The 19,602-nt window shown below is 44.7% G+C and overlaps 1 protein-coding gene across 2 annotated transcripts in view; it reads left to right on the top strand.

Annotated features, from left to right (window-relative positions):
* UBE2Q2 (ubiquitin conjugating enzyme E2 Q2) overlaps positions 1 to 19,602 on the top strand; it is an 844,760-nt gene that overhangs the window by 804,542 nt on the left and 20,616 nt on the right. For both annotated transcript variants that reach the window (XM_085643780.1, XM_085643779.1), the window contains exon 12: positions 10,387 to 10,453. In XM_085643780.1, the coding sequence (XP_085499906.1) occupies positions 10,387 to 10,453 (67 nt within the window). The remainder of the gene's footprint in view (positions 1 to 10,386; positions 10,454 to 19,602) is intronic.

The following is a 19,602-nucleotide window of genomic DNA, read 5'->3' as shown; positions in this document are numbered from 1 at the left end:
ACGGCTTCCTGATCAGCCTTCTCTTTTCAAGTCCCCTGTTGTTTCCCATTTTCTCAAAGGCATTACTCACATGTTCCCTCATGTCCCCTTCGTAATGCCTCAGTGGGACTTGAATCTTGTTCTGACTTTTCTGATGTGCGCTCCTTTTGAGCCTCTTCACAATTGTCCCATTCGTCTTCTGACCCTGAAAACTGCTTTCCTGGTAGCTATCACCTCGGCTCGACGGGTGAGTGAGCTTCAGGCTCTGTCATCTAAGCCTCCCTTTCTTTCTGTTCATCCGGACAGGGTTGTCCTCCGGCCTCGTCCTTCTTTTCTACCGAAAGTGGTGACCCCCTTTCACCTCGGGCAATCTGTCACGTTGCCCACCTTCTTTCCGCCTCCGCATCCTTCAAAAGAGGAAGAGAGGCTCCACCGTCTGGACCCAAAACGGGCGCTGTCCTTTTATTTGGACCGCACCAAACAGTTCCAGGTGGCCGACCAACTTTTTGTTGGATACGTAGGAGCTAAGAAGGGGAAAGCGGTACACAAACGGACCATCTCACGGTGGGTCGTGTTGTGTATTAAACTTTGTTACTCCTTGGCAAAAAAGGACCCTCCTGTTGGGTTGAGGGCCCATTCACCCGGGCCACAGCGGCTACTACTGCCCTGGGCCGGGGAGTTCCCTTGCGGGACATCTGTCAGGCGGCGACGTGGGCTTCACGGCACACGTTTGCCAAGCACTATTGCCTGGACAGCCAAGTCCGGAGAGACGGCTTCTTTGGCCGTTCTGTTCTACAGGACTTTCTGGTGTGATCTTGGTTCGCAGACCCACCACTGGGGTTGGTATTGCTGGGGTATCTATTCTAAGGTGAGGAATCTAACTAACGTGTTTCTTTCAGATGGACAAGTTACTTACCTTCGGTAACAATGTATCTGTAAGAAACATTAGTTAGTTAGATTCCTCACCGATCCACCCATCCACCCCGTTCTGCGAACTGACATCTAGGGTTAAGGCTATCCTTTTCAGGGCCCTAGATTTTTTGGCACCAGTGTCGGTCTCTTGCATGGCTCTGCGTTCCTGGCGCGGAAAGCTATGTACAAGAACTGACGTCAGCGCACGAGGGCGGCGTCTAAGTACTCCGTCATTCCGGCGCACGACGCCGACGACGGACGCGGAGCTGCAGACGACGCCTAGCGACGCGCAAGGGGTATTGCTGACGAAAAATCTTTCCGGATCCAGCCTGACGCCTGGGGATATTCTAAGGTGAGGAATCTAACTAATGTTTCTTACAGATACATCGTTACCGAAGGTAAGTAACTTGTTCTATAGGTCTGTCTTGGGTGCTGCATTTTTAGACCCAGCAACATATTTTCCAGTTTTGATACATCCAGAGTCGCAACAGGAACCGTTGATGCACCACCAGAAGGAGGCTGGGAATTACTGCAATTTAAAAAAAAAAAAAAAAAAAAATCCCTACTCATTTTGACTCCTGGAGATGATCTGCAGGATGACCTAGTATAAAAAGTTTGAAGAAGGAAGGTTCCTCTATATTATTTTTGGTTTTCATATTGGCACTATAAGGAATGAAGGTTATTGTTTTACTTTATGATGCTTCTGTTTTGCCATTGAAAACGGACGGGCACACCCACCAGCTCCGATGCTATATTAGCTAAGCAGGTGCAAATTCCATCTGATATTCATGCTGTGCTCCTCCCTATCAGGAAAAGAGTTCCAGCACGAGTATATATGTTCCTTAATTCTGCTGGTTAACACGTAGCCTTTGTATGCCCCTCTTCCAATGAAAATAACTCATCCAGTGCATAAGTATAGAGAACAGACTCCATAGAAATCATAGTACATCATTTAACCAATGGTGTGAGTTTGTCCATGAATACCTTAGATAGTATATGAATACATCATACCCAAATCCGAGTTGGTTCTGTAACATAGGAATTGACCACCCTTTTTGTTTGGCAAAATTTCAAAGACGATATCAGGGGTCTTCTATGTTAGATATCAACTTCAATAGCACTCGTACACATCATTATCACATAATTTACATTAATTTGAATTCATGATCAATCGATCCTGTATCTAATGCATTGTTTCTGTGTTCAATGTAGCATGACCATAGAAGGCATATTCCAGTAAAAGGTGTATGTGTTCATAGACCTGATGAACAGACTTCCTGATCTTTGTCCTGTTGCTATTCTGGTGTACCAGCTGGGTACGATACGTTCACTCCTGCGGAGAGCCATCCCTGAGTTTCAAGTTATCAATGTGAACCTGCCTATTTGCACGGGCTAGTGTGCTCACCCAACATTAAAAATGGTGTAGTTTAAAGTAGATTATAAAGAAGTGCTCAGAGATGCTGCAGCTAATGGTTTAAATGCAAATATGCAAGTGCCATGCTCCTACTTCCCAAATCCCTGTGGGAGTTGGGAATAGTTTGACCTGCATTATTTTCATGATGTGTGTTGGAAAATAGGGTCTTATGATTATGCTGTCTCTCGGGCAATGCCATATCTCATAAAGAGGTTCCAATTAATGTGATTCTATGGCTAAAGTTAATGTCTGTAATTTGCTGTCTATGAAAGACAGTTGCCCAAGAGGACAAAATATTGTGAGCACTAAGGATTGGATGGAACATAAAGAGGCTATCTGCTGTAACTACCTGCAATATAATCCATATTTTATAGTTACTCTTTGTAGTCAAGAGACAACAATAACCATCATGGAAGTAAGTTACATAATACATTTGTCACACCAGAGAGGTCAGAAAATATAATGCATAGCGGTCCAAAGGTAACTCCTTACAGGTGAAATCCAAATCAGTCTAAAAATAACAGTTCCTTTTCCATGTTCAGTCCATAGGGCTGCTTTGTATGAAGTCTCAGGATGTATTTGCGCACACTCCAAGGTCTTTTCATTATCACCACCTCTGTCGTTTTTTATTTTATTTCCACACAAGTATTAACTGGTCTCTGTTAAGAACTATACCTTTGCTCAGGGCCTGCTTCAAAACCTTATGCAGAATCTCTTTTTTGATACTAGATTCCTCCACTTCGTTTTAAACAATTGTACTACAGTTAAATTATTTTACCCAGACATAGGGTTAATAGTTTTGTAACTAATTGCTTGTCAGTCGCCTGCATGTTAATGTCCAGGAACTCAACCTCCCGGTCACGGGTGTTGTGGGTAAATTAAGGTTCAAATTGTTGTTCTGTAAATGTCTTATGAAAGTGTTAACACCTTTTATGGTGCCATCCCATATAATTACTAGGTGGGTAGCACAAGGAATCCACAATAGGAAATGGTTAGTGAATCTCTCATTCTCGTTGGTCTAGCCCACCTGCTCCTCCCCCCAGCCCAGGAAGATGTGTTCACATAGCGGAGTATGAAGCTAGTGTCCATTCCATCGATGTGCCAGATAGTTGTCTGTACCAACTGTCCTTCAATAAAAAAAATTGATATTATTGAGGCAGAAATTAATCACAGTAGTAAGCATGACAATGTGACTGTTTAAGTCTGTAGATCGACTTTTAAAGAAAGCTTAGCCGGCCCGAATACGCTGTTTTTGTTGTATGCAGATGTGCAAAGATCTTACATCAATCGTGATCATGAAAAATGAGTGTTCTCGGTGCATATCATTGATTTTTTAATAACGTTTTGTGTCGTCTATCTGTGCCGTCTCTGCAGTAGGGACGGTAAACATAATACAAAGGGCAAAAAGAAATGCTCTGAATAAATAGCTGTTATTTTCCAATAAGCAGTTTTGGAAGGTACTGTAGGCCTACCTGGTGGATTCCATTCCTGGAGTCCTTTTGTATCTTAGGCGGTAAATAGAAACAAGGTTGTAGGCTTCTCTTTTCTCAAAAACCAAAATTCCTCATGACTATTCAAACCCTTTTCTTTTCAGTTCCACAGCATATGATATCATGTATTGACTACTGTTCTGTAAACACTGGCAGAGACTGGTTCATAGCAACCTTGTTTGTTCAACTGGCTCTATGCTTCCTTCCGGTATTTTTAAAACGTGCAGTATTACACTGCCACCCTTATCAGAGGGTTTAAAAGCAATGCCTCGGTCATTTCTTCAGGCCTATTTAGCTTCCCTCTAATCTGTGATCATATTTGTAAATCTCTTTTCACTTTTAATAGACTATAGTTGAACCAGATCCCTCACTACCAAATCACAAAAGGAGTCCGTATTGTCATGAGGTAATGTGGAAGTGTAGGTTGATTTATCTTTGAAACGGCTCTTACTCTGTATGTCAGTTTAACGGTGTAATTCTACTAATGCCTCTTGCTGAGGTGAGGCAAGAAAATCTTCACTTTCCGGTAGACCCATTTTAATCAGGGTATCAATATCTCATACACACAATCTACGTTCAGCGTCTTCCACTTATGGTTCTCCCTCAATTGCATTTCTAATTTAAAGTTCAAAATATTTTAACATTTTCAGTTTATCATACAGAAACAAGTCAACACTTGACCCTAATAAAGATTACTGCCTCGTTCAAAACGTGGTTGATAAGTTCACAAGTATAACATTTTTCTCACTTATTCTTATTTCTTGTTCACCTGCCTCATTTTCCGCCAATGCAGCTTTTCGTGTCTTTATATTTCCTCCCTCCGCTTCTATTTTTTTAAACAAATGTTATTGTTTACAAAACCAGAACCAGGTCTCTAGCACAGTAGAAAACAAATTAACAATTACATATTCATCAATGCAGTCAAGTTGAGAGTCAAGACAACCTACCCCCTGGTTAGGCCCGGTACAGGGTAATACTAGCCCAGCAATTTATTTGTAAAGTAACATGGTTGGAATCATTTGTTGTCCTTAGTATACTCCAGCAATATCTAAGCAAAGGTCGCCTGGGTTATATACTGCGAATCTAACTATAATAAACAGTCCACTTTATTCTTAGAGGTGTGTGGGAACCAGTTTAGCAAACAATGCCCCGGTGTGCAGTGAACCTCCCTCTCGGGCACCTCAGCCAGGAGATCAGTCACCACCCCTGAAAAGTATCCCAGCGCCACACAGTTCCGGAGCATTATATAGGAATTCGGCCCTTGATTCCTCACACCAGGGGCATTTGGCAGCCTCTTCTTATTGTGCGTTTTCTTGGTTTCCGTCTTTTCCTTTTGTTCGACCTCTTGTTTTTTTGTTGGTGAACTTGCTTTGTCTGAATGCTCTGAACTCGTCTTAAGGTTTCTGGCTATTTTCCACTTGCCGTTGTAGTTCCTGTCTGCTAGAGAAAGTATCTGAGCTGGATTCAGATGTCACCAGTTCTTGTTGTCCCTACCGTTGTTTTCTGATATGTTTTCCTGACCTTGTTGAATTTTCTTGCCAAAGTTAGAATCTGCCCCTCAGCATAGTCACATTTGTCCCTCACAAACATTTGGTGTTTATTCTGTTTAATTTCATCCTTTTACTTTTCTAATATTCTGTTTATTTCTGCAAGAAAGGTTTGGCAATCTCCTTATCCACATAAGTGTTGATATCATCTTCAACTTTTCTTTTCCTATAAATATATACTATTGCAACAACACATACTTTATGACTTTACACACCGTGATGTAAACAAGTTTAATACAACCCAAACAACTTGATCCCCTTAATGGTTATATTAACATGGTTTATTTCAAAACCGTTTCCAGCATAATTCTAGCTAGGTTTTAAATCCAGCTCCTTGCAGCACTCATCTTTCAGACTCATCTTCCTAACACAGTAAGAAAAACAAAGGCTGTCCCTCTTGATATGCTATGTTGTGACGACTAGGATGTGTAAAAGGAACCGGCAAAGCTGTTGAGTACACTTCCCCTGGCACAGCGTAGTAGTCAGATGAGCAACTAAACTTACATTTAGCGTCTTTTGAGGTGAAAACTAATGTCCTTTCTGAAGTCTTACAGCCTGGGCAGAGCTTGTCCGAGCAATTGCCATCATTCAGCAAATTCCTGACTAACACTGTCATGGGTTCTTGGGCTAAACCTTTTTCTTGCCCACCTGTGAATCGATAGGTAGCACTACACCACGGACCTGCTCAGTGTGACTATGTGTTCTGTTGCATCACTCTACTCCTGGGAGCTGGGTAGTTCAGGGATCTACTAGAGGACCAATTCCAAGGCTTTTTGCGCACTGGAGTGCTTAAACAAAAAAAAGCTGTACCACCGTGCGCTTTCTCTCTTCACACCCACCGAGGCGTATTCTCAGCAGTTTCAACCCTTTAGTTGCATCAACAGGGGCTTTCTTTAAAGGCAGCACCAGGACACACCACCCTAGCCACAGACAGCCACTCCAGTCCTTTCGGGATCAGAGATCCAAAAGACGACTTCCAGACCCACTGGAATATAAAACCTCCCTGTGTCTTGCCCCTGCATCAGCAGCCTCCATGCTTCATTAGTTTGCCTTCTGCCGCACATGGACCATCCTGTTGGAGGCGAATTGGTCCTTATCTCCAGGAGTGATGGGCATTAACATCCGACAGGTGGCTCCTGCAGATAGTAAAACTGGGCTACTTATGCCATGCCTTTCCAACCAGCTGAATCTTCATCCCACATCAGAGCGGCTTCCGAGGACCACTGTCCATCTTACTGCTGAAAGTTCAGACTCTTTTTAGAAAAAAGGAGCAATAGAAAGAGTGTGTTCTTGCGTTCAAAAAACTTTACTAGATGTTTCTTACTCTGGCTATTTCCTAGAGCAGAAAAAAGGTGGGGTCTCCTTCCTATTTTAGATCTCGGGCTTCTCAATTTCTTACTGCTGAAGGACAAATTCAGGATGCTTATGTTCGTCCAGGTTCTTTCTGCCCTGAATCCAAGACATTGGATGGTAACATTGTACCTACAGGACTCCTATTTCCATGTTCCTGTCCTACTTGGCCTACTGGCAGTTCTTTCAGTTCAAGGTAGGCCAGGAGAATCATCAGTATGCTGTGCTCCCCTTTGGCCTCAGCAGTGCTCCTCAGGTGTTGACAGACGCAATAGCGAAGATCACAGCACACCTTCAAAGGTTCAGTAAACCCTTTCTTCTCTTAACTAGACTAGCAGTTGAAGGTGGGCTCCCACACATGACCCACCTCCAGCTGACGGCGAACCTCCTGCCATCTGAATCCTTTGCAAGAGCTCCTTTTTATCGGAGCTATCCTAGATATAATTTTTTCGGGCATTCCCTCCGGAGCATCAACACTTCGGATATGATCCTGATGTTTCAGCCTTGGCCTGTGTCTTAGTGGGGGTGGTTCTGGGGGGTAGGGACATCTGCATCCTGCTTGATGTCTATGCCAGATGGCATAATCAGAATCTGCGGTGGGATCTGAAATCTCAGTGGGTCCAGCACCAAGGGCTCTGTCAAGTTCCAAAGCTGACAGTGGTGATGGACTCATCATTGCTGGGTGGGGAGCTCCTGAACATCACCCAATTGGAGTTTGGGGTCATTCGCTTGGTGTTGAAAACCTTCCTACCATCCATCAAGGGGAACCTGGTTCAGGTCTTCACGGACAACCCCACCTCCATGTGGTATTTCACCAAAGAGGGTGGGGTGGGTTATGGGCCCTGTGCCTGGAGGCCTTGCACCTCTGGAGCTTAATGGATCGTCATGGCATTTCCCTGACGGTTCACCACCTGGCAGGAGCTTTAAACACCAGGGCAGACAAACTTAGTGGAACACGAATGGCAGTTACACCTGGAAGTGGGGGAGGGCATTCTCCACCAGTGCGTATAACCCTGACTTGATCTCTTTGCCACTGCAGAGAACACTCAATGTTGGCTCTTTTGTGTACTGGAGTTCCCCAGACAGCTCTCTCTGAGACTCAGTCCACCTAGAGTGGAGCATGGGACACCACTACCTCTCCTGTCCAGAGTGCTGATCTGAAGAAGATAAGGAACAACTGGACCCAAGTCATCCTAGTGGCTCTGGATAAGGCCAGGAGAGTTTCCTACCTGGAATATCCGGGCATTAGCATCTGTCCTATCAGCTAAGACTTCGAGAGCATCTTCTGTTGCAGCAGGGCAGAGTCTTGTACCCAGAGTTGGGCAATCTACACCTCCATGCTTACAGATTGACCTGCAGAAGTTGACTGTATTTAATCACCCTTCTAAAGTAGTGGATGCCATCCTTGCATCAGGAGCCCTTTGACCAAATTTGTTTATACCAGACGTTGGGGCAAGCTTGTGTCTTAGGACACCCGCAATACGGGGCTGTTGTAGGCCAAACTGTCAGATTTATTGTTGTTTATTTTGTTTTTTACCAAGTACTTGCAGTGCAGTCTGGTAAAGGTTATTTGTCAGCCTTTTTGCTCTTACTGGACCAGCCGTCTTTGATGAAGTCACCTTTTGTGATGCAATTTCCTAAAGGCCTTTTTCATATATTTTCTCCTAAACTCCTAATGATGCCACAGTGGGATCTTAATTTGGCCTTACTTTTCTTATGTGTATCCCTTTTGAGGCGATGGACAGCTGCCCTCTACGCCTCCTAATTCTGAAGACTGTCTTTCTCGTCATGATAACTTCAACATGCTGCCTCAGTGAGCATTAGGCTCTTCAGTCCAGTCGACCTACACCACCAACTTTCATGACAGATGCTAATGACTAAAGGGACCTTTCTACTGAACGTTGTAACTCCCTGATGTTCTTTCCAACACCTGTCCAAGGAGGAGGAGAGGCTCCATCGTTTGACGCACTAAAGGGTGCCGAGATTGTATATTGATTGCACTAAAGGCCATCGGGTAAACTAACAGCTCTTTTTGGGGTTCTCCGGGCGAGAAAAGACAAAGTAGTGCAGAAAAGAACTTTGTCAGGGTGAATAGCCCTTTGCCTTAAGTTCTGCTACGCATTGGCTAAGGAGCATCCTCCAGAAAGATTGAGGTCCCATTCCACCAGGGCGCTTGCACGGGGTGTCGGACTGCATTGTGGGTATTAGTGCACCGTTTAATGAAGTATTATTGCCTTAACAACCTGGTCTGACAGTAAAGGCATTTTGAAGGTTTGGACCTGCAGGACTTCTGTTTGAGGCATTCTACAGATCACCACAGTTGGTGGTACCGCTTTGGTATCTATTCTAAAGGTGAGGTATCTCTGGTTAGAAGTACTTGTCAGAACAGCGAGTTACTTACCTTCGGTCATGCTCTTTCTGGTGGCATATTCCTCACCGTCCTTCCTCCTCCTAGTTCTATGGAATGGCCTCTTTTCCATCTAAAACGTTCCAAAATTAGAGAGCTGCACTCTGGTACAGTAATTGGTTTGGTGCAATCAGTGTCAAGAAAGAAACTGACATCGGCGTGCTTGGCTGGTGCTTATATGCAGCTCCAACCATCACGTCCGGGGTGTTACATAAGTTGATGCAGAGCTGCACAATGCTACTTATCGACGAGCAGGCGCTATGCTGAAAAATCTTACAGATCCAGTCTGCTGCCAGGGGATATTCTAAAGGTGAAGAATCTGCAGTTAGATAAAGCATCTGCTAGAAACACTGTTCCCGAAGGGAAGTAAATTGTACATTTCACTAATTATGCAGTGCATTATTATGTCTCACCTACTAGACAGCTTTCAGCTGTCCATAGACAAAGGCCTCTTGTAGACCATACTAAAAACTTGGTGGACTCATCGGACGCCCATTGTTTAACATTGCCTTTATTAGCCCTCTAATTTGCTTGCTTCTTATTCAATCACTTGCTTTCCACTCCTTGTGTTTATCCTGCCCCTGGAAAATGTCCTCTTTGCCATTCGTTTGATTGGCTGGTTTGTATACTTCCACTGCTATTATTTAGGGAATTACTTTTTTCCTTTCATTAACCACTCAACGAGTGTGCATGTTCTCCGTTGCGCTGAATCCCCTCTGCTCAAATGCCCTTCACCCCATTGCTTACCATTCATCTGCTCTCCATCCTCTCCTCCATCACTTCCCTACACCTCGTAGTCCTTAATTGAACACTTTTGGCGGACCCGGAAGCTGGTATTTGCTACTGAGTCGCTTTTGCGCGCCTACTTTGCTCTTCCCCCAACCTGCTTCTCACTTGCAGTCCTCTAAAAAAGAATTATTATTTTTTGTAGGGCCTGTTAGCTGCCATTTGTTACCAGAACACTCCACATTGCTATAAGCACTGTTGGACTAAGATTTCTTTATTTATCTTTTTATTTACCAATCATAAATGCACCTGTTATCTTGAATCAGTAAATTAAATAAATTCCGCCATTTTGCGCACACGCTTGTGTGTGGTGACTCTTAAACGTCTTGACTGTTTTTTTTGTGGACACGGGCATAAAGCTTGTTTCCTTTTAATGTACATGTGAGGGTTTATATAACCCATAATTGCTTTTAATTTTACTGACAAATGCATTTTTACTGCACGATTAAAGGTTATAGTTGGTACGTTGATTTGTAATTGTTAATCTTTTCATTTTTACAGAACCAGTATAATCTAACACGAGCACAACAATCCTACAAATCTCTAGTACAGATACATGAGAAAAACGGTATGTGTATAAATTATTGTATGCTTTACAGATGGGCTGTGTACCACGTATGTTTTTTAGCATATTTTTATATTTTGGTTTCAATACAGTTCTTACATGTTTTACTGTACGCGAGTCACAATCAGGAGCAAATCTTGACTGTTAATTTTGATCGACATTATTTATTTATTTTGATCAAAGACCGCTTTCTATTGAAAACCAGCTTTGTGGAAAAACACTCATTCGCTTTAATAGTTTTCTATCTTTATGCTCCTCGTGCTTCACCCCAGATTGCTTCTCCCACAGTGGTTTGGTTTTAAAATGTGAGCATTCACCAGCAGGTTGCATCAGCTGACCATTATTGCCTCAGATTTGTCTTTTTAGGTTGTGTGTGCTACATTTGGCAGGAGGTCTATCTAGAATCATTTGATGCATAGTAATGGCAACCCTGTTCCTCAGAAGTTGCTCGATATCATTATTAGAGACAGAAATAAATAATTGAGTAGAGAATCTCTAAGTATTTTCCCTGAGAAGTGCTTAGCTGCTGGTGAAGAGTAAGTAGCCTTAATTATTTTGGGGATCCCATGGCTGTGGTGCAGATCCAACAGGAATTTGAGCCCACTGTACCTCTGGTTAACTATGTTTACAAATTCAAACTAGTAAGCTTAATGGAAAATAGCTTCTGTCAGAACTCCAGCCTTTGGCTTAGATACAATCATAATTAGACAACAATTATATTACTATACATCTTTTCTTTTAAAATCAAACAAAATCTTTAGAGGGTACAGGCTACAATATTGTTCCCCTGCTTTGCATTGGAACTATGTTTCTTATTTACCTGCAGGTTTTGCACCTGCTTGATAATCCTAGGCATTAGACTGAATCCAGAAACGTCAACGCTCTTTGAGCCTTGTAGGTGGGGCTGGCTCTGTGCTGGAAGTGACGTCTGGGGATATCACCAGTTATCTAGCACCACCACGTCTGTTCCCTTTTTTTTGTGCCTTGCACACGGATGGATCTGGAGCTTTCACACATTGATGCTTCAAAATAATTTTACGAATTATTTTCTAAGTGCAGTGCTAGAATATCTTACCTGAAGCATTCAGGCTTTAAGCCCTGTAGCGACTGCAAGGGACAGATGTACTTCACAGAAACCTACTGTGGTGTCTGAGTTGTACCATGACTCCAAGTCATGCGAGTCCTGCCTCAGAATGCACCCCAAGGCAATTAAGGAGATGGAAGCAAAATTTTTAAGGCATGCGATCAAAACTATGATCTAGGCCGGTGCCCTTTCCACGCCTAATCTGATCTGACTTTGTACTTGTGGCTCAGGCAAAGTAAGCATAAGAAGCATTCCTCAAGAGGTAGGTCAGCCAGGATCCCCCGACTCTCATAAGATCTTCCACCTCTGAGCTGGATTTGGTGCCGCTGAAACCTTATGAGCTGGTCCTGCCACAGATTCTTCCCCAGTGTCACCCAATGAGTCTGTGGCCGAACTGGACTGCCAGAGCAGCCTCCAGCACCCATGCCACTGTAACCTGACTTCCAACTCTGACCCTGTGGAGTTCATTAACTCCATGTTCGCATCTTTTGCAGAATGGCGCCCATCTCCGGTGCAACGTAGGCCCTCATGGGGCCTTATGGCAAGCCCATGTTTATGCCATTCATGTCGGTGCAGATGTTTTTCAGCGCCGACCTGTCGACCTCTAGTGCCACCCCAGATCACCTCTTTACTCTGGTCCAGTGATGCGTGTCGCCACCTCACCTCAAATGGATTCATCTACGAGGCTGCCTGTGCCACCTCTCCCACCTTCTTAGACTGGCCGGCGCCTACTGCTCCTACAAAATTGGAGTTACTGTTTAACAAGGTTGACCCAAGGATCACTGGGGACCATAGGTAATAACTGTATCATCGAGAACAATGATCCCTAGTAGTAATATTAGCAATAAAGAGAACCAAATGGCAGTTTTTAATGAGTCCAAAAAAGAACAACCTATTTAAAGACACATAGCAGCACAGTGAGTATAGGTGCAAACAAGCGTACTGTGTGCTCTCTTTCAAAGGCATGCACGCAAGTGAGCCACATGTGTATAAGTAAATCAAAGATAGCATGGCTCGTCAAGAAAATCATATATACCATCAACTAGGTTGTGTCCGTTTTTTATGATTGAAGGCGTGTAAATGCCATTGTGAATGGTGGGATCATCAACCGGAATCGAAGCAATTGGCGAACTAGACCGAGCTGAAATAATAATGGACTAATAATGTCACAAGAGAGGAAATAATACGAGGCATAGGTATTGAAGGATAAATTGTCACATACTCACAGAATCAGATTTAAATGATAGAGGTACTGCAAGAAAGGAGAATGAATAGTGTGTGATTATTATAGCTATGACCAAAAGGTGATAGTCGAAAAATAGAGAATAGTTAATATGAAAACTATTCCTGTATTTAATCTCATCACCTACCCTCACGAGGACAGAACTTACCCTATTAAATAAAGGCATATCCTTGGTCCCGGTGGAGATAAGTAACTTCTTGAAACTTCATACCGAGCTCTTGAGATTTTTTAGGGAAATGTGCTTAAAGGACGACTTTGGGAATGCTCTTATCCTAGTCCTGATTTGACTGGCTTACGTCCTCTCCTTTTTTTTTTTTTTTTTTTTCCACCACCGCTATCCTTCCCACCAGTTTAGATTCTCACTATAAAAAAACTTGTATTTAAAGATCTTAATGACCTTAAAACCCAAAAACCTTCCCACCATAAAACACTTCATGGCAATACAAGAGGCCCTCAATGCACTAAAAAAGGACAGTCCTATCATTGTAAAACCAGATGGAAAGGTGGCAGAATTGTCCTCCAGGACATTGATCTGTATAATTTGCAGATCCTCTGGCAACTTGATAATACTGATCACTAAAAAACAACTTGCCCCACAATGGAGATACAAAATGAAATATTAAGTCTTACTGGCGAAGCCAACAAATTGGGTTTCTTAAGCAGCAATACAGTTTCACACCTCAATGTTTAAAACCAACACACTCCAATGGTTTATACTCTTCCTAAGGTTCATAAAAATTTGGAAAGCCCACCTGGCAGACTTCTTGTCTTGGGCTGAGGCTCTATTTTGGTCAATACATAGACTTTTTCATTAAATCCTTTGCACCACTTACTGATTGCTATACACCTAACAGCACTGACTTTGTCCCTCTCATAAAAGATTTTCACTTACCTATTCCTGGTTTCTTATTGGTCACCTTTGACTTTAGAATCCCTCTACACTAATGTACTACAAATGGCCGGTTTGATTCTCATAAGCAATACTCCGTTCCAGACCTTGCCCGGATCAGGTTTGTCTCTCTTGAAGAGTTGGCTCTCAGGCCTAATTTCTTTAAATTAGACAGTGAATTTTATCTTCAGATTAAGGGGACTTCAATGGGGGCTGTTTTTATCCCCAATTCATGATTTGGAATGGGGACTTTTCCTACACTTTTACTTTTTCAAGCTTGGCTTAACCAAAATTATAATGAGCTTAAATTTACTCTGCAGTCACTTGTCTGAAATCTCCTTTCTGGACCTTACTATCCATATTGTAAATTAACATTTGTATAGCACCCTGTTTAAGAAACCCATGGAGAGAAATACCCTTTTGCAGTAGCGATCATCCCCACTAACTGAGGCACTCACTTCCATACAGCCAATTTCTTAGACTCTGACTCAACTGTAAATACAAGAATTGTTTTTTAAGTGAGGTAGAGATTCTAACCCAAAAACTATTGGAACATGCCTATCACAAACGCATGATCAGACGCTGTGCCAAAGAGTGTGGTATTGTCCATGAAAAGCTAGAATCAAATAGACTTCTGTGTCACCACTTGTTCCCCAAGTTCGCGTTTAATATCCCAAAGTATCAAGGAACAATGCCGTATTTTAGCAGCTGGAGACCATGTGTTTGAGCCTCTTAGGTTTGAAGTTTATTCCCATTTTACAAGCAAAGCCCATCTTGTCAGAGCAGCCATACCTTCCTCTAGTACTTAACGCACCCTTACTGAACATTAGAGGTCTCTACCGATGCAGCCAATGCAATCAACGGAAGCACTCAAATACTTTTTCAATTGTAATACTTCTAATGTAACACATGCCATCTTTTGCCCATGTAACTTGCTGTATATTGGCCCCACCACACAAAAGATTACAATTCAAAAATGTCCGCATAGGAGCCGCATTAGATGCAAGATCCTCACTGTCTCACTGGTGTCGCACTTTCTTGAAAATGGGCATTGTGAAAGACATTAGGTGGCAAGTAATCAGCACCTTCTTGATCCATGAACGGGGAAGGAATATAGAGTTATTATTGAATAAAGAACAACTTCTTTAGATTATCTGGATGGACACTATGCACACTGGTTGTGGGCCCTTGTGGTCTCTTTTGAATTTGTGTATGTTTTTTTTTATATGTACTGCTATGTAGTATATCTGTTTGTGTATCACATACCCACGATGCATTCTTGTCTTATTCCTCTTTCACATTTGTATTCATTTTTGTTCTTTCCGACTTATTCTAACTGCCCATATATGGCATATCCACGTTTTTTATTCCTTTCCAATATGGCCCCTTAGTTTACTATAGTGGAGTCCTTTATTTATTCATAGTTTTCTCCTTGGAGGCAGCAGCCCATCCTTTATGTAGACTTAGTCATTCCTCTATTTTGGGACTCCTCATGGAGGCCTTAGTCCTGGATCTGTTTTTATAGGCCAGTGTGCCCCTACAGAGCAACTCCCTGGGCGTCTCTGCACTCTATTGCCAGAACTGGTTGTGTTCCTACAGCAACAATTAACCGTATCACTGATCGTTGAGCTATTTGCTGTGTGTGTCAACACTTAACTGCTAGAACCGATTGTGGTCCTCTGTAATTTCTGCCCACCACTCTGATCATGCTGAATGTGACAGGCTGATCGAAGGCTCCAGGAATTTCCCCTGGTGTATCTGCCCTCCGTGCATCACCTGCAATATGGCATGCTTTCTACCATGGCGACCTTTTCTCCCCCAGGTTAGTTTGGCCTATTTAATTCTTACCTCACTGGGGTTTTTTTTTCTGCATTTTTTCTGCACTTCTCGTTGAAGTGCATCACTCAACTGCAGTTTTACTATACTTAGTCCATCCCTTTCATGATGCAGTCTGCGTCTCAGGGTATTTGGCATCTCCACTAGATAGGCGCTCTCCGATATTTTCTCTATTTTGTGACCATCACTTCTAGGTCATAGCAGTAATTATCTCACTTCACACTATTTATTCTCCTTTCTTCCAGTGCATCTATCATCATGCATTTCTGATTCTGTGAGCACATAATACAATGTTCGAGGCATATGAGCTGCAGATTACACACTTTTGCATAGATCGCCATCTGGTGTTGGCCCGGATGTTTGCAGTTTGTTTTTCCTCTTGGAAAGTCTTTGGAAGTCACGAGGTCGGTGACTCCTCCCTTGGTTCGTATTGCGCATGGGCTTCGGCTCCATCCTCCGATTGTTTTTTTTCCGCCATCGGGCTCGGATGTAATACTTCGCGCTCCGGTTCCGAACATTCCAGTTCGACGATCGAAGCGGAATCCTCGCTCTCTGTGGTATTGTTCAGATCCTGATCTCCTCAATCACCTTCTTCTTCCAAACATCTTCGATTCCAGTCATCGACGGCGGCCTTCGGGCCTATCCAGGCTCCGGTCCCGGCTGATGGAAAGAACTCCATTCAAGAAGTGCCCTCGATGTGGGTCAAAATTCCCCCACACCGATCTACATGAGGTGTGCAACCTCTGCCTTTCCCCTGAACACGAGGCTCGAGACTGTCCCGCCTGCAAGTCTTTTAGATCCAAAAAGACTATTCGAGATCGAAGGGCCAGACGAAAAATGGCGCACACCTCGACTTCCGTTCCAGTCGACATCTTCGGGGACGGCGTCGAAGCTCCGGGACAGCAGCACACCGAAGAGGACCTAGTCAGTGCTTCCGAAGCCGACGACTCGGATGTGGAGGACATCACCCCGGCGCAGAGGGTCGGGAGTAAAATACCCCCTCCCACACCCGCGCCGACACCCAAAAAGGCTTCGGTCATGCCTTCGCCTCCGGGCCTAAGCAAGACCAAAGACACTGCTTCGAACACCCCACCTTCGGGCCCGGTGAAGAAGCCTAATAAGCCTTCCGGCGGCTCGGGCTCGAGCCAGCCTGCCAGCGGTGCCGAAAAACACCCTTCGGCACCGAAGAAGAGATCAGCCTCTACCTCGACACCGAGCTCCGCACCAAAGCCCTCGGTGTCGAAACCCAGCCTCTCGGTGCCGACCAAACATCATAAGGCCCTCGGCACCGACACTCCCGCGCCGAAGCCTGTCTCGGCACTGAACAAAAAATCGGAGGTTCCAAAAAAGCACGGCACAGACGAGCCTAAAAAGCCATCGGCCCCGAAAACGTCGGCGCCGACCGAAAAACCAGTGTCGCAAGAACTATTTACACCGGATCCTTTTGCAAAAGACACTTACCAAGGATCCAAAAACTGGACATTTGGCACTTTCTTCTAAAAAGAGACATTTGGACAAACCAGCTCCACCTCCACCTCCAAAGAGGAAGGACTGTGCTACCTCCCCTTTCAGAGTGCCTTCCCCACCTCCTCCACCTTCTCCACCCCCTCCACCTTCTCCACCCCTGCCTCATCGTCTCCAGACCATGATGATCAGGGGGACCCATACTACGACCCAGCAGATGTGCCACAAGACCCCACCCCTACAGGATCCCCAGACCCATGGGATGATTATAATAACCCAGACATTCCAGATGTCCCACAAGATGACCTTTATCCATCCAGGCCATCTCCACCAGAAGACTCATTAGGTTTTCACCACCTACTTCAGAGGGCGGCACATTATCACGGGGTAGAGCTACACACTGACCCAGTAGAGGAAGATTTCCTCCTAGACACCTTTGATACTGCACATAGGTCTACTGCTATACTACCTATGCTCAAAGGGGTAATAAAACATGCGTCAGAGGTTTTTAAAGACCCAGTCAGGGCTAGGGTCCTAAACCCACGCATAGAGAAAAAGTATAAAGCTGCCCCCACAGATCCTGCCTACATCAAAGGGCCAGCGCCACTGGATTCCCTAGTGGTATTCACTGCAAGGAAGAGATCAAATTCCCAGGCGTCAGGCGAAGCACCACCGCCTGACAAAGAGTCAAAGCTCCTGGACGCGTCAGGAAAACGCACTGCGTCACAGGCAGCCAATATATGGCGTATCGCCAACACTCAAGCGCTATTGGCCAGATACGACAGAGCGCATTATGATGAACTAAAAACCATCATGCACCATCTCCCAGAAAAATACAAAAATAGGGCCAATGAATTAATTCAAGAGGGTAAGACCATAACTAATACCTCTATACGCTGTGCCTTAGACGCAGCAGACACAGCCTCCAGGGCCATTAACACTAGTGTCCTCCTCCGTCGCCACGCTTGGCTGAGAGTTTCAGGCTTTAAACCTGAGGTACAAGCCTCCATATTAAACCATCCATTTGATCAAGAACATTTATTCGGTCCAAAGATAGATGAGGCCCTCGAGAAGATGAAAAAAGACACAGATACGGCAAATCTATGGGAGCCCTACAGTCGCACCCTCCTAGGCGCTCCTTTCGCCGCTCTTCCTTTTGGGGCACGGGCAGAGGCTACTCCTCAGATAGCGCGTCCACGTCCTACAAATCCCCTCCTCAGTCCACCTTCACAAGGGGTTATCAAAGAGGCGGCTATAGAGGCAATAACAATAAAGGCAGAGGCAAAACAAATACCGCCCGCTCTGCCACACCGCCTACCCAATGACTTTCCCCTGCTACCTCCAGACCATCCCACTCCGGTCGGGGGCAGACTACAAAATTTCCTTCACGTCTGGGAGTCCATCACATCAGACAAATGGGTGACCCAAATTATTCGTTCAGGGTACTGCCTAGGACTCACATCTACCCCCCCCCCCCCCCCCCCCAAAATTCCACCCAGGCAATGCCCAATGTCACAAGAACATTCCACGTTACTAAAACAGGAGGTAATCTCCCTCCTACAAAAACACGCAATAGAACAAGTCCAACCCCCCCCCCCCCCCCCCCCCCCCCCCCCCATCAGCAAAGTGTACGGGTCTACTCCCTATATTTTCTGATACCAAAAAGAGACGAGATTCTACGGCCTATCTTCTAAACACATACATACATTTTGACCATTTTCACATGGTAACACTTCAGCAGGTACTTCCGCTCCTCTCCCAGAACGACTTTCTCACCACACTGGACTTGAAAGACGCATACTTTCACATTCCGGTACACCATGCCCACAAAAAGTACCTCAGATTCGTAGTGGACGGGCAACACTACCAGTTCAAGGTGCTCCCATTCGGGGTCACAACAGCACCACGGGTATACACCAAGTGCCTAGCGGTAGTGGCGGCACATCTCAGAAGACAGCACATTCACGTCTTCCCGTATCTGGACGACTGGCTGATGAAAGCCGCGTCCTACAACCAATGTATACACCACACCGCCACTACAATCCAACTACTTCACCAACTAGGCTTCACGGTGAACCACCAAAAGTCCCAGCTAACACCATCCCACATAAAGCAATACCTCGGTGCCACCATAGACACCTCAAAAGCCATAGCCTACCCCAATCCGACCAGGATTGCAAGCATTCAGGCTTTGCGTCAAAAGTTCATACTTCAACACTCCCTCCCAGCAAGAGTGTTTATGCAACTGATAGGGAGGATGGCCTCTTGCATTTTCATAGTGCCTCATGCAAGACTCCAGATGCGTCCACTCCAAGAGTGCTTAGCGCGCCAACGGAACCAGGCCCAGGGGCAACTGACAGATCTGGTGTTGGTAGACGGTCGCACCCATCGCTCTCTGCAGTGGTGGAACACCATAAATCTTTCCAGAGGTCGACCGTTCCTGGACCCGGTTCCACAAATAATCCTGACAACAGACGCATCGCTCTCCGGCTGGGGAGCTCATCTACTACACCTCACAGTGCAGGGCACATGGACGCCGCAACAAAAGTTACTCCACATCAATCATCTGGAGTTACTGGCAATCTTTCTAGCCCTAACATCCTTTCACACACAGATTTCAGGCAAGGCAGTCCTTA

The sequence above is a fragment of the Triturus cristatus genome, chromosome 3_1, assembly GCF_964204655.1.
Source record: "Triturus cristatus chromosome 3_1, aTriCri1.1, whole genome shotgun sequence".
NCBI lineage: Eukaryota > Metazoa > Chordata > Amphibia > Caudata > Salamandridae > Triturus > Triturus cristatus.
The sequence above is the reverse complement of the archived record's forward strand: the minus strand, read 5'-3'. Positions and strand labels throughout refer to the sequence as shown.